The sequence below is a fragment of the Ceratocystis lukuohia genome (assembly GCF_044167205.1).
Source record: "Ceratocystis lukuohia strain C4212 chromosome Unknown Supercontig3_pilon, whole genome shotgun sequence".
Lineage (NCBI taxonomy): Eukaryota > Fungi > Ascomycota > Sordariomycetes > Microascales > Ceratocystidaceae > Ceratocystis > Ceratocystis lukuohia.
In genome coordinates this window covers 2,845,276-2,860,095 of record NW_027263522.1, presented here as the reverse complement: position 1 = coordinate 2,860,095, position 14,820 = coordinate 2,845,276, and the positions used below count along the sequence as shown (strand labels likewise).

General features: G+C 47.3%; 2 protein-coding genes across 2 annotated transcripts; one reads left to right on the top strand and one right to left on the bottom strand.

Moving 5' to 3' along the window:
* Nucleotides 1–959: 959 nt before the first annotated feature.
* Nucleotides 960–4,494, top strand: HOO65_030725 (Vegetative incompatibility protein HET-E-1; the record flags this gene model as incomplete). The annotated part of the gene is made up of 7 exons (XM_071001810.1): nucleotides 960–1,014; nucleotides 1,068–1,206; nucleotides 1,386–1,550; nucleotides 1,694–2,222; nucleotides 2,292–3,221; nucleotides 3,431–3,673; nucleotides 3,736–4,494. 7 exons carry the CDS (start codon nucleotides 960–962, stop codon nucleotides 4,492–4,494), a joined length of 2,820 nt encoding a protein of 939 aa, XP_070860404.1.
* Nucleotides 4,495–7,067: 2,573 nt separating this feature from the next.
* Nucleotides 7,068–12,241, bottom strand: HOO65_030724 (Vegetative incompatibility protein HET-E-1; the record flags this gene model as incomplete). Its single annotated transcript, XM_071001763.1, has 6 exons — nucleotides 7,068–7,082; nucleotides 7,135–9,474; nucleotides 9,535–11,590; nucleotides 11,653–11,937; nucleotides 11,995–12,133; nucleotides 12,187–12,241. The coding sequence occupies 6 exons, from the start codon at nucleotides 12,239–12,241 to the stop codon at nucleotides 7,068–7,070; spliced, it is 4,890 nt and encodes a 1,629-aa protein (XP_070860403.1).
* Between the last annotated feature and the right edge of the window lie 2,579 nt (nucleotides 12,242–14,820).

Here is a 14,820-nt window from a genome sequence, read left to right as displayed (position 1 = left end):
GAAAGGAGCGGGCCTTAGCATACGTGACGGAGATAATTTGCGGGACCGAAAGGATGTGGATGGGCAACGAGAGCAAGGGAGGCGCGAAAATGGCAGCCGCGAACACGGGACCGGAGTGGCTGTTCGGAACTGTAGTATTTGTGACAAGACCGGGCACAATTGGGAACTTGCGAGAAGTGGCACGATTTAGCTGTAGCTGTGAATAAGTTGAGTTTATTCCTTTCGTTGTGGTGGTGTAATAGAGCCTTTCTGGTTGCAGGTGTGGGTGAAGTGGCCTGCTTGTTTAGGAACCAAACCACGTCATGTGATTGGTCCAATTACTTGGTGTGTGTGGGGCATTAGATTTTGGTGTACAAAGAGGAGAATCATCAGTGTGCGAAGATGATTTCTCGTATTTTAACCTCGCCAGTTTTATCGATATTCTATCATCAGGAATGCACGCGTTTGGCTGGAAGAACATGTGCGATAGTATCGACCGACTACAATACAGCTGGGGGGGACTTGGCACACTATGCAACCCTGGCTAACTGACGTCATTACGCTGAGTGGAGAGTGCTCGATGGCGGTGATGACATCGCATCATGAAGCTACTAGGAGGGGTCGCTTTGTTCAAAGCAAAATACTACTGCACCAGCTGGGCAGCCAATCAATCCCGAATGAAGCTAATCGCCAATGAAAAGTCGCGACACCCCGCATCAAGTGGCTAGTAGACAGGGCGTAGATTGTCCATATAGCTGTGGCCCTTGACCAAGAGATGGTTTTACCCCCTTTCCATGAGTGCCATCTTTTTCATCTTCTCTTCTTCACGCCTGTTACGCTGGTATTTGCCAGGAAACGAAGAACACCACCACAGGACACTGACTCGTTCTGCGTATCGTGTATCTCTATCTTTACGCATCCACTTGATATCGCCTTTTGAAAAAGTGCTCTTTTGCGTTGATCGTTTGCACTGAGCCGTGATGAGCTCAGCTACACAACCGGCCGCAGAGCCGCCTTTGAGAATCCTCTGCTTTGGTATGCTTTCGTGATCTTGTCGCCCTTTGTTATCCCATTACTAACTGCTACAGATGGTGGCGGCGTCCGTGGTCTATCTAGCTTGCTGATCCTGGAAAGGATCATGGAGCATGTCAAAGAAGCAGAGCATCTATCTCAAGTGCCAAGTCCCTGCGACAGGTTTGACTTGATTGGTGGCACAGGAACTGGAGGGTATGACCAACTAAGGACACTTGCATGCCATAGAAGCTTTGTTAACAGCGTTTACATAGGATTATTGCGATCATGCTTGGCTGACTGCGAATGAGCGTCTATGACTCTATTCAAGCATATAAACGCCTCGCTGACTCAGTATTTGTCCCAGAGCTAATGCCTGCAACAGGATCGTCCAGTGCTTTCTCCGCTGAGGGGCTAGAAATGGCCATTAAGGAAATAATTCGCAATAACTGTTGCGACCCGCAATGTGTACGGCTGCGAGAAAGTAACGGCCCCGTAACGGACACCAACATGTGTCCACATGAAGATACATTGTTCCTGGATGAAAATTACACCAAGACGTAAGTAATAATCACATGCCTGTGGAGGGCCTTGTATCTAACATTGCACCGTGTTTATCCAGGGTTGTACTGGCGATGACCAAAGCCAATGTTGACACACGTCCTACCTTGCTAAAAACATATCACTCTTCTGAATGCTTCAGAGGGTGTACGGTATGGGAAGTGGCTATAGCCACGTCCGCAGCTGTTCCCTTCTTCGATTCAATCAAACTGGGTCGCGATAATATCGAGTTTATTGATGTCAGCTATGGGTACAATAATCCCTGTGAAGAGCTTATCGCCGAGGCCGAGAACCAGTTCCCTGGCAGACAAATGATAGTTCTGAGCATTGGCACAGGCCTCGACGATGTTGTTGAAATTACGGATTTGAGAAGCTCTGTTGTTGAAGCATTGTCGAAAATGGTCACTACTTCTAAACGTACTGACTTGACACTGAGAGACAAGCATAGCGGCACTGCAGTCTACCATCGGTTCAATGTTGAGCATGGGCTTCGGGACACGAAAGTCCCCGACTTCGATAAATGGGGCAGAATTTTAGCAAACACGACAAACTATCTCGGAGAGAACAAAGAACTTGTCAAGAAGTTCGTGGCGGCATTTACTACGAGCGATATTGCACGGCTTCAATTCTGCCACGATGAAAAGGACAAGCAGTGTCTTTCGGATTTCTACGTGACTGATCCCTCCGGAGACAAGAAGGATATTGAAAGCAAGAAAGGCGGGTTGCTGAAAGACTGCTAGGAATGGATTATCGATCACCAGGACTTCCAGAGGTTCCGGACGGAAAAAGAATCCCGAATCCTGTGGATCAAAGGAGACCCAGGAAAAGGCAAGACAATGCTTCTCTGTGGCATCATCGACACGCTGGAGCTGGACAGCTTGGTAGATGTCTCCTATTTCTTTTGCCAAGCTGCGAACAGTCAAGTCAATACGGCCACCTCGGTGCTGCGGGGACTAATTCATGATATTGCCCGCCGCAACCCACAGCTCACTAAACATCTACGAGCGAAGTACGACTATATGGGGAAAGCTTTCTTCGCCAATGGCAGTCTTTGGCACAGCCTCTGCGACATAATTACCGCCTTACTAAACGACCCTAGTCTGAGAAATGTGATCTTGATTGTGGATGCTCTGGATGAATGCAATGTAGGTCGGCGAGACCTTCTTGAATTCATTGCCAAGCCCTCGAACGCAAAGTGGATTGTGTCAAGCCGTAATTGGCTAGATATCGAAGAAATCCTGAATGATGCAGAGGAACAAGTCAAAATACACCTCGAGATAAATGAGGATTTCGTCTTTGCAGCTGTCGACTCATATATCACACTCAAGGTAGATCAGCTGGCTAGGCGAAAGAAATATGACGATGATTTGAAGCTCGATATCTTGAGATACTTGCGTTCGAATGCCGAGGGCACTTTCCTATGGGTAGCCCTAGTTGTTCAAGAGCTTTCCAATGAAAATTTACAAAATTGGCATGCGCCAAGTGAGCTGAAGTCGCTTCCACCGGGGCTTTATCCGCTCTACGGAAGAATGCAGAAACAAATGTCAAAATCAAAAGATGCCGATGTCTGCAAAGAAATCATTGCCACGGCCCTGGCTGTGTACCGACCTCTCACTCTGGAAGAGTTGCATGGGCTTGTTAAACCACTTGAGAGCCTGAAAAAAGAGAATGTAAGAGATATTATCGCGTTGTGCGGGTCTTTCTTGACCCTACGTGACGGTGCCATTTCCTTTGTGCACCCGTCAGCGAAAGACTACTTCCTCAGTCAAAGCTCGCCTGAAATGAGGGCTTCTAGACTTCAGCACCAGCACATGAGAATATTTTTGCGTTCACTTGACCTTCTTCATGAGAGCTGAGGCGTGACATGTACGACTTACAGGCACCAGGATGTCTCATTGACGACGTTCCTGTCCCCGAGCCTGATCCATTGGCTGCTATTCGATACTCTTGCACATTCTGGGTTGACCATCTTTGCGACTCGGCAGAAACTGGGATGGAAAGCAAAAGTGATAAGGTCTTGGCCTTTATCAAGGACAAATACCTTCAATGGCTAGAAGCGCTAAGCCTTGTATACAACTTCTCTGTCGCCGGTCGAGGAATGGACAGACTGATGCTATACTTGGTAAGTTGATGTACATGATTGAAAAGAGGTTTGCCGAAATAGTAGTTAACATCCTGTCGCAGGGAAAGTCATCCCCGATTCTGAACGACATTATGATAGACGCTCGACAATTTGTCTTGTTTCATAGGCAAGCGATTGAAATTGCACCACTCCAAGTTTATGTCTCGGCTCTCACATTCAGTCCCACCAAGAGCTTGATAAAACAAATGTTTCGCCACGAAGAGCCAGACTGGATCGTGTTGAAGCCAAAGCTTGAAGGAAATTGGAGTACCTGCCTACAGACGCCTGTAGGCCACAACAGCGAAGTGACCTTAATGGTCTTCTCAGATGATGCACAGCAACTGGCATCAGGCTCCCGAGACTCCACAGTCAAGATCTGGGATGCCACTTCTGGCGCATGTCTGCAGACCCTTGAGGGCCATGATGGAACCATCACATCGGTAGTCTTTTTAGATAATGGACATCGACTAGCGTCAGAGTCAACTGACAAGACTGTCAAAATCTGGGATGCCACTTCTGGCAAATGTTTGCAGACCATTCCATCTGGCTATGCCGCCTATTGGGTCTCTTTAGATGTCCGACTCCGAGATATGGGACTAACAGTTACATCAGCGCCGCCACCAACTCACCAAACATCCTCGATTCCCGCTAATTCATATAGCTACACTCTCAGCACTGATCGCCAGTGGCTCATGAAGAATGGACAAAGACTTTTATGCTTTCCACTCAGTTATCGTCCCCAGATTCCCGCAGAAGTTGCCAGCCAAAGGCTTGCGCTTGCCCTCTCTCACGGTCGTGTCGTTTTTATAGAATTTATTTAAATTCTCACCTGCTCCAATTCCGGTGGCTCAGTCTATACGCTTTAAACCATTATGAAATCAGCTCTGCGATGCTAAGCACACATAAAAGTGATTCGGAATTCCAATCTGGTAAATGATAGTTAGCCAGCAGGCTTTCAAAGGACATTTTCGTACACAAGGGCTTGAGCTGCAAAGGGCAGGTAGTAGGTTTGATTTCTCTCAACTAGATTGTATGAAGTAATCTAGTTTTGCGCTGGCAATGCCACAGAATTTAGGATGAGAGGCTGTTATTAGCTGTGGCACGCTCTAGCAGCGGCGGAGATCATTACCCTTTGTTCACCCAACTCCCTCCTCACATGATGAAAATGTTGTGAATTGTCTTTTGTTAAACTTGATTTATTAAGGTAGGAGTTTTCTTTCACGAGCCACATTGTGCTATACATGTCTACATCTTGTATTTACCCGATGTTGACCCGGATAGTGACGGAATATCTACAACAGAAATGACATGCTTTCGTATCGCCAACCTCAGGGCTTTGGAGGCCCAATGTGCTATGCTGACCACATTCGGCGGTATAAGAACTCACAAATTTCATGATTTTGAAAATCGTAAAATCAATTGTGCGTAGTGATTCAATCGAGAATGCCGTCTTGGGAAAACTTCCACGGGTGCCCATGGTCTTCTCAGATGATGCACAGCAACTGGCATCAGGCTCCCGAGACTCCACAGTCAAGATCTGGGATGCCACTTCTGGCAACCTTTTGCAGACCCTTCCAAACGACAATGCCGCCTATTGGTCCTCTATAGATGTCCGACTGCGAGATATGGGACTAACAGTTACATCAGCGACGCCATCAACTCACCAAACATCCTCGATTCCCGCTAATTCATGTAGCTATACTGTCAGCACTGATGGCACGTGGGTCATGAAGGATGGACAAAGAGTTTTATACTTGCCACTCAGTTATCGTCCCCAGATTGCAGCAAAGGTTGCCAGCCAAAAGCTTGCGCTTGCCCTCTCTTCGGGTCACGTTGTTGTCATAGAATTTAGATAAACTCTCATCTGCTACAATTCCGGCGGCTCAGTCTATACGCTTCAAACCATTATGAAATAAGCTCTGCGATGCTAAGCACACATAACAGTGATTCTGAATTCTAATTTGCCAAATGATCGTCAGCCAGTAGGCTTTCAAAGGGAATTTTCTTACAAAAGGGCCTGGGCCGCGAAGGGCGGGTGATAGGTTTGATTTCTCCCAACTGGATTGTGTGAAGTAATCTAGTCTTGCGCTGGCAATGCCACAGAATTTAGGATGAGAGGCTGTTATTAGCTGTGGCAAGCTCTAGCAGCGGCGGTGATCATTACCCTATGTTCACACAACCCCTACATGATGAAATGACTTGCTTTGGTCTCCCCAACCTCGGGGCTTTGGAAGCCCAATGTGCTATGCTGACCACATTCGGCGGTATAAGAACTCATAAATTCCATGATTTTGAAAATTGTACAATCAATTATGCGTAGTTGGTGATTCAATCGATCTAGATTCTTAACAGTAAAAGGGCAGAGGAGTACGTGCCCCTGGCAACAAACAGACGGATCCCTGTGCAGAGTCTGTCAGCTCACCAGTCATGTGACTCGACCCTGGTCTGGAGGACCCACAGAATGCCGGCCTCTCACAAAAATAGCTAGTGTTATGACATATGTCTATTTCATTCGAATTGATTAAGGACTAAGTTCTAAATCTCTTCACAACATCGTGCGCCACGTATCTACATAACATGTTTACCCGACGTTATTCCGAGTGGAGCTGGAATCTCCACAACAGCTAGAATAGAGAATAATCGACTCGGAACGACGATGTCATTACTAGCATCTTTGTTTGCAGATTCAAGGAGACTACAGTACGTCCTTCGAGTCGCCATTTAGTACTAAATATTACGTGACTAGCGCTGACTAAGATGTGAGACGGTTTGTGTAGAACAACGACGTAAAGAATTGAAGCAAGAGTGAGAATATAGTATAACCACTTGCTATGATCAACGGTCTCTGACGACGGCCTGCGTTTTGTTAAGAAACACTATTCATTATCCTGTTCATTTCCCCTGGCATCTGCCCAGCGTGGTTTCACGTTGGTGATTCCAGTAGACGTTAAATATGATCAAATAAAAATCAAAACCAGCATCGGCCCTTCGAGGCTCAAGCCCTGTTGTAAGAAATCGCCCTTTGAAAGAATACTGACCAACTATCATTTAGTAAATTTGAATTCAGAATCACTCCATGCGTGCCCGGCATGGTAGAACTCATTTCATGATGGTGTAAAAAAAGTATAAAATTAGCCAGCAAATTTCGAGAAGATTCGAGTTTATCTAAATCCTATGACAATAACATGCCCGGAAGGGAGAACAAGCCTTAGCGTTTGACCGGCAACCTTTGGTGGAATGAGCGAACGGTAACTGAGTGGCAAGTATAAAACTCGCTGTCCATTCTTCATAATCCACCTGTTATCAGTGCTGACAGTGCAGCCATATGAATTGAGAGGAATCATGGATGTTTGGTGAAGTGATAGCGTTGCTGATGTACCTGTTGATCCCACATCTAGGAGTGCAACATCTGTAGAGGAACAATAGGTGGCATTGTCGGCTGGAAGGGTCTGCAAACATACGGCATCCCAGATCTTGACTGTCCCGTCATATGACCCTGATGCAAGTCGTTGTCCATCATTCGAGAACACGAGTGATGTGACATGTGTGCGATTGCCCTCAAGGGTCTGCAGACATGCACCAGAAGTGGCATCCCAGATCTTGACTTTCTTGTCCTCTGACGCTGATGCCAGTCGCTGTCCATCAATTGAGAACACGACTGAGCTCACGCTTCCACGATGGCCCCAAAGGACATACAGACATTCTCCAGAAGTGGCATCCCAGATCGTAGCTATCTTGTCATCTGAAACCGATGCCAGTCGTTTTCCATCAATTGAGAACACAACGAATAAGACCCTATCGTCATGGTCCCAAAGCGTGTGCAGACATGCTCCAGTAGTGGCATCCCAGATCTTGGCTGTCTTGTCCCAGGACGCTGATGCTAGTCGCTGTCCATCATTTGAGAACGCGACTGATGACACCCAATCATCATGGCCCTCAAGGGTCAGAGGAAATACGTCAGAAGTGGTACCCCAGATATTGATTGTCTTCTGATGTGACACTAATGCTAGTCGCTGTGCATCATTTGAGAACACGAGTAATCTCACGTCGATATGATGGCCCTCAAGAGTCTGAAGACATGCGCCAGAAGTGGCATCCCAGATCTTAACTGTATTGTCCTCGGACACTGTTACAAGTCGCTGTCCATCATTTGTGAACACGACTGATTCCACCCAAGAGTCATGGATCTCAAAGGTCTGAAGACATGCGCCAGAAGTGGCATCCCAGATCTTGAGCATCTTGTCATCTGACACTGATGCTAGTCGCTGTCGATCATTTGAAAACGCGACTAATGTCGGGTACGTGTGGTTGTTCTCAAGGGTCTCCAGACATGCTCCAGAAGTGGTATCCCAGATCTTGATGTTCTTTTCATCTGACACTGATGCTAGTTGCTGCCCATCATTTAAGAACACGACTGACGCTACTGGTTCATTATGGCCCTCAAGAGTCTGCAGACATGTGCCGGAAGTGGCATCCCAGTTCGTGTCTGTCTCGTCATCAGACCCTGATGCCAGTCGCTGTCCATCATCTGAGAACACGACTAGTGTTACTTGTTCATCATGGCGCTCAAGGGTCTGCAAAAATGCTCCAGAAGTGACATCCCAGATCTTGACTGTACAGTCCCAGGACCCTGATGCTAGTTGCTGCCCATCATTTGAAAACGCGACTGATGTCACACAGCAGTAATGGCCCTCAAGGGTCTGCAAAAGTCCTCCAGAAGTGGCATCCCAGACCTTGACTGAGTTTCCAGTTGACACTGATGCTAGTCGCTGTCCATCATTTGAGAACACGACTGATGACACCCACTCATCATGGCCCTCAAGGGTGTGAAGACATGCGCCGGAAGTAGCGTCCCAGATCTTGACTGTCTTCTCATGTGACACTGATGCTAGTCTCTGCCCATCATTTGAGAACACGAGTGATCTCACGTCGCTGTGATGGCCCTCAAGGGTCTCCAGACATGCGCCAGCAGTGGCATCCCAGATCTTGACTGTCTTGTCATTTGACACTGATGCCAATCGCTGCCCATCATTTGAGAACACGACGAATGTCACCCAATTATCATGGCCCTTAAGGGTCTGCAGACATTCGCCAGAACTGGCATCCCAGATCTTGACTGTAGTGTCAAGGGACGCTGATGCTAGTCGCTGTCCATCATTTGAAAACGCGACCGAGGCCACGTACATGTGATAGTTCCCAAAGGTCTGCAGACATGCTCCAGCAGTGGCATCCCAGATCTTGACTATATTATCATCTGACATTGATGCTAGTCGCTGTCCGTCATTTGAGAACATGACTGATTTCAACCGATCAGTATGACCGTCAAGGTTATGAAGACATGCGCCAGAAGTGGCATCCCAGATTTTGACTGTCATGTCACTTGACAATGATGCCAATCGCTGCCCATCATTTGAGAACACGACTGATTTCACCCAGTCATCATGGCCCTCAAGGGTCTGCAGACATGTGCCAGAAGTGGCATCCCAGATCTTGATTGTCTTATCCCCTGACGCTGATGCTAGTCGCTGTGCATCATTTGAGAACATGACTGATTTCACGGGCCTGGTGTGGCCTTCAAAGGTCCGTAGGCAGGCACTCCAATTTTCTTCAACCTTTGGCTTCAACGCGATCCAGTCTGGCTCTTCGTGTTGAAACATTCGTCTTATCAGGCTATTAGTAGGGCTGAATATGAGGGCTGAGACATAAACTTGCAGTGGTGCAATTCCAATCGCTTCCCCATGAAACAACAAGAATCGGCCAGCATCCACCATAACGTCGTTCAGATGCTTCGATGATTCTCCCTGCCGTGAAATGTTAGCCAGTATATCGCGAACGTCTTTCAATATTGTAAATCAACTTACGAAATCAAGTCTTAGTCTTTCAATTCCTCGTTCTGCCACAGAGATGTTCTTTAGAAGGCTCAGCGCTTCTAGCCACTGGAGGTATTTATCCTTGATGAAGGCCAACACCTTATCACTTTTGCTTACTCTGCTAGTTTTTGCCGAGTCACAAAGATGGTCAACCCAGTATGTGCAAGAGTATCGAATAGCAGCCAACGGATCAGGCTTGGGGACAGAAACTTCGTCAATGAGACATCCTGGTGCCTGCAGGCCGTAAATATCACGCTTTAGCTTCACACGAAGAATGTCAAGCGAACGCAAAAAGACTCTTTCGTGCAGGTTCTTGAATCTTGAGGCCCTCGTTTCATCTGAGCCTTTACTAAGGAAGTAGTCTTTCGCTGACTGGTGCACAAAGGAAATGACACCCTCATGTAGGATCAAGAAAGATCCGCACAACGCGATAGTGTCTCTTATGTTCTCTTTTTTCAGGCTCTCAAGTAGTTTAACAAGCCCACGTAACTCTTCCAGGGTGATCGGTCGGTAAACGGCTAAGGCCGTAGCAATGATGTCCTCGCAGACATCTGCATCTTTTAATTTTGAGATTCGGTCCTGCATTCTTTCGTATAGCGGATGAAGGCCCGGTGGAAGCGACCTCAGCTCACTTAGCGCATGCCAATTTTGCAAATTTTCATTGGAAAGCTCTTGAACAACCAGAGCTACCCATAGGAAAGTGCCCTCGGCATTTGACCGCAAGCATTCTAAGATATCGAGCTTCAAATCATTGTCGTATTTCTTTTGCCTAGCCAGCTGGTCTACCTTGAGCGTGATATACGAGTCGACAGCTGCAGAGACGGAATCCTGGTTTATCTCGATGTGTATCTTGGCTTCTTGCTCCCCATCATTCAGGATTTCTTCGATATCGCGCCAATTACGGCTTGACACAATCCACTTGGCGTGGGAGGACTTGGTGATGAATTCAAGAAGGTCTCGCCGACCTACACTGCACTCATCCACAGCATCGATAATCAAGACCGCCTTTCTCAGGCTGGGATCCTTTAACAAGGCGGTCAGTATGTCGCAAAGGCTGTGCCAAAGATTGCGATTGCTGAAGAAGGTTTTCCCCATACAGTCGTACTTCGCTCGTACATGTTTAGTGAGCTGTGGGTTGCGACGGGCAAGTTGATGAATTAATCTCCGCAGCACAGCGGTGGCCGTATTGAGTTGACTGCTTGAAGCTTGGCAAAAGAAATAGGAGACATCTAACGAACTGTCGTGTCCGAGCGTATCGATGATGCCACAGAGAAGCATTGTCTTGCCTTTGCCAGGGTCTCCTGTAATCCACAGTATTCGGGATTCTTTTTCCGTTAGGAACCTCTGGAAGTCCTCGTGATTGACAATCCATTGGTAGCAGTCTTTCAGCAACCCGCCTTTCTTGCTTTCAATTTCCTTCTTGTCTGCGGAGGGATCAGTCACGTAAAAGTCCGAAAGACATTTCTTGTTCTTTTCTTCGTGGCAGATTTGAAGCTGTGGAGTATTGCTCATAGTAAATGCCGTCACAAACTTCTTGAGAGGTTCTTCGTTCTCCTCGAGATAGTTTATCGTGTGTGCTGCAATTCTGCCCCATTTATCGAGGTCGGAGACTTTCGTGTCCCGAAGCCCACGCTCAACATTGAACCTATGGTAGACTGCAGTGCCGCTATGCTTGTCCCTCAGTCTCAAGTCAGTTTGTTTAGAAGTGGTGGCCATTTTCAACAATGCTTCAAGAACAGTCACATCCGTAATTTCAACAACATCGTCGATGCCTGTGCCAATGCTCAGAACTACCATCTGTCTTAGAGGGAACTGCTTCTGGGCCTCAGAGATAAGCTGTTGACACGGATTATTGTACCAATATCTAGTATCAAGAAACTCGATATGGTGGCGACTGAGTTTGACTGAATCGAAGAACGCAACAGCTGCGGACGTGGCTCTAGCCACTTCCGACACCGTACACTTTCTGAAGCATCCAGAAGAGTCATATGTTTTTAGCAAGGTAGGTCGTGTATGAAACTTGGATGCGCTCATCGCCAGCACAGCCCTGGATAAACATGGTGCAATGTTAGATACGAGTCCCTCTGCGCGCATCTGTGCATAACTTACGTCCTGGTGCAATGTTCATCCGGGAACAATATATCTTCATGTGGACACATGTTGATATCTCTTGCGGGTCCGTTACGTTCTCGCAGCCGTACACATTGCGGGTCGCGACAGTTATTGCGAATTATTTCTTTAATGGCCATTTCTAGCTTCTCAGCGGAAAAGGCACTGGACGATGTTGTTCCATGTGTTGGCTCTGGGACAAATACTGAGTCGGCGAGGTGTTTATATGCTTGAATGGAGTCATGGACGCTCATTCCCAGTCGGCCAAGCATGATGGCAATAATTCTAAGTAAATACTGTTAACAAAGCTTCTATAGCATACAAGTGTAGTAGAAGCCATACCCTCCGGTTCCTATGCCGCCAATCAAGCCAAACCTGTCGCAGGGACGTGGCACTTGAAGTAGACCCTCCGATTCTTTGATACGCTCCATGATCCTTTCCAGGACCAGCAAGCTAGATAGACCACGGACACCGCCACCATCTATAGCAGTTAGTGATGTGATAACACAGGGCGACTAGATTACGATAGCTTACCAAGGCAAAGAATTCTCAAGGGCAGCCCAGCGGCTGGCTCTGTAGCTGAGCTCATGATGGCTCAGTTCAAACGATCAAGGCAAAAGAACACGTTTCCAAAAGCCGATGCCCAGTAGATGCGTAAAGATAGAGATACACGATACACAGGACGAGTCAGTGTGGTGTAGTGATGTGGTGATGTTAATCGCTTCTCGGTAAATACCAGCGTAACGAACGTGAGGAAGAGAAATGAAAAAGACAGTCGTCATGGAAACGGGGATAAACAATCTCTTGGTAAGGAGCGACAGCTGTGCGAACAATCTGCACCCTGTCTATTAGCCACTTGATGCGGGGTGTAGCGACTTTTCATCGGCCATCGGCTGTATCCGAGATTAACAGTAGATATTAGGAGGACGTACTGAATGTCCTGTAAAGAGGAGAAGAAGGAATAAATGATTATTGAAGTTTTTCTGTGTCTATTCAAGTCCTGTCTGAACAGCGGATCCCAGCCGGTCTATATATCCATCATGGGCCTTGGAAGAAGACCCCTTATGTCTCATACCAACCCTAAGATCAGGGGTCAGCAATCCTGGTAACCCTGACCCAGGTTGCTGACATGAAACGATGTTGAGCAGCTAGGGAAAATGGATAGGATAATGAATCGTGCTTATTGACAAGCTTTAGGCTATCTCTAGTGAGTGTTCATCGCAGCAAGTGGTTATCCTTTATTCTCAGCTTTGCTATAATTATTCAAGTTGTTGTTCTAAACAAACTGTGATGAGTTTTGGTAAGCCAGGGTTACCAGGATTGCTGACCCCTGATCTTAGGGTTGGCATGAGACATAGGGGTCTTCTTCCAAGGCCCGTGTGCTTGCGTAGTGATGGACATACACCCCAGCTGAGATCCGCTCTTCAGGCAAGAAATAGATAGATATAGAGCAACTTCAATAATCAGTTACTCCTCCTTCTCCTCTTTGCAGAACATCCAGTACTTCCTTCTAATACCCACTGTTAAAACACGATTCCGTAGAGAGGTAAAAGCTTGCCAAGGGCACCGCTCAATATTCTGCAACCCACGCCAAAAGGCCTAGGGACGCGCGGATTAAAGAGAAAAGTTGCGCATTTGGGCACAATCGGAGGAAGTACGAAGATGGCGAAACTCTGTATTCACAGTTTCGGGTGGGGTCGGTGCGTTTGGCTGATATTGCGTGTCGGGTTATCTTCAGGCAGTTGAGATATGCAGCGTTAGCCCCCACGTTAGTGATCAGCATTCGAGGCTATTATCTACCGGGGAGCTATTCCTTGCCAGGTCTAGCCACAGCAAAGACGTCATAGCTTCCATCATCCTATAAAGAGTTCTCGTGCAGCCCTTCGAGTCGCGCATTGGCAAAGCCACCCTTCACCTATCTAGCGTAATAAAAGCCACCAGAGTAAAAAAGCCAATAGAGAGAGAGAATCAAGAGCACGAGGTATTAATGCAAGCGGAACAGAGCAAAAGAATGAAGCGCATAATCGTAGTACAAAAGGAAGAAGGAGAGGAAAAAGGAGTCAGAAAATGAGAACCTTGCACTCTTCGAATGCTGATGCCATTACATTTCCAAGCTCGAATTACACCATCTTAGGTCTTTCCATATTGTAGAAAAGAAACTCGAAGTTGATAACTAAGCGCTAGCCAGGCTGGTGTCTTTGATATAGCTTAACAAGTACCCCTTTCGTTTCAATAGCTTCTATATGGCAGGAAACCTCTTGTAGTTCAAGTACAAGCCCGTACCATGTAACTGCTTGTACCCACCAGGATACCAGCGAACCCAGAGCCAGTATCAATCAGGGGACAGAATAGCTCGCTCTGAAGCAGCCAATCACATGCTACCACGAATGTGAGATGAACTCACTGCAAGTAGCACAAGCCAGAAGCGGATAAAACAGGATCAACATATAGACACAAGGTCATAACCAGGAAAAACCCACTCAAGTCTTGGCAGGCATTATGATAAACCCCCATTTCTAAGTCTCATACTGGCCCCCTTTTGTGATCCGGCCTGGATACCCCCAAGTCTTGGCTACTAACCATGGAGACATGAACGGAATCAGAAGACGGCTGCTGAGCAGCAGGACCCAAGCCAGACACATTCGGGGCCGGCAAAGGGCCGCTGCTAAAAAGGCGAGCTGGCTGATAGGTATGCAAAGGCATTCGTAGTTGTGCTGGGGGCATAGGTCGGGGGGGAGGATAAGCGCAAAGACGGCAAGGCATCGGTTGTGGGGGGGGTGTAAAACTGGAGGTAATGTTATTGAAGGTAATTCCAGAGCACTAGGAGCCCTGGCCGTCGGGAAAGGCTCCAGGACCCCGAACCGTGCCATGTTTTCTTGTTGCTGTTGTCCCTGAAGGACTTCCGTTCCACCAACATCTTGTAGCGGCTTGGTTACTGAGCCACCCACAAGTGAGTGATGCTCTGTGATACAGAATGCTGGCTCTCGATTACGAGGGACATAGGAAGAGTTGTGCCTTTTCCTGTGCCGCGCAAGCAAATCCGCCCGTACAAACTGCTGTCTGCAGCCAGAATGATCGCAGCAAAATATTTGCTTGGGGTTATCTACCACATGTCACTTTGTCAGTTGCAGGCGGGTTTGATGAAGAATAGAGCAAAGACTAGCCAAG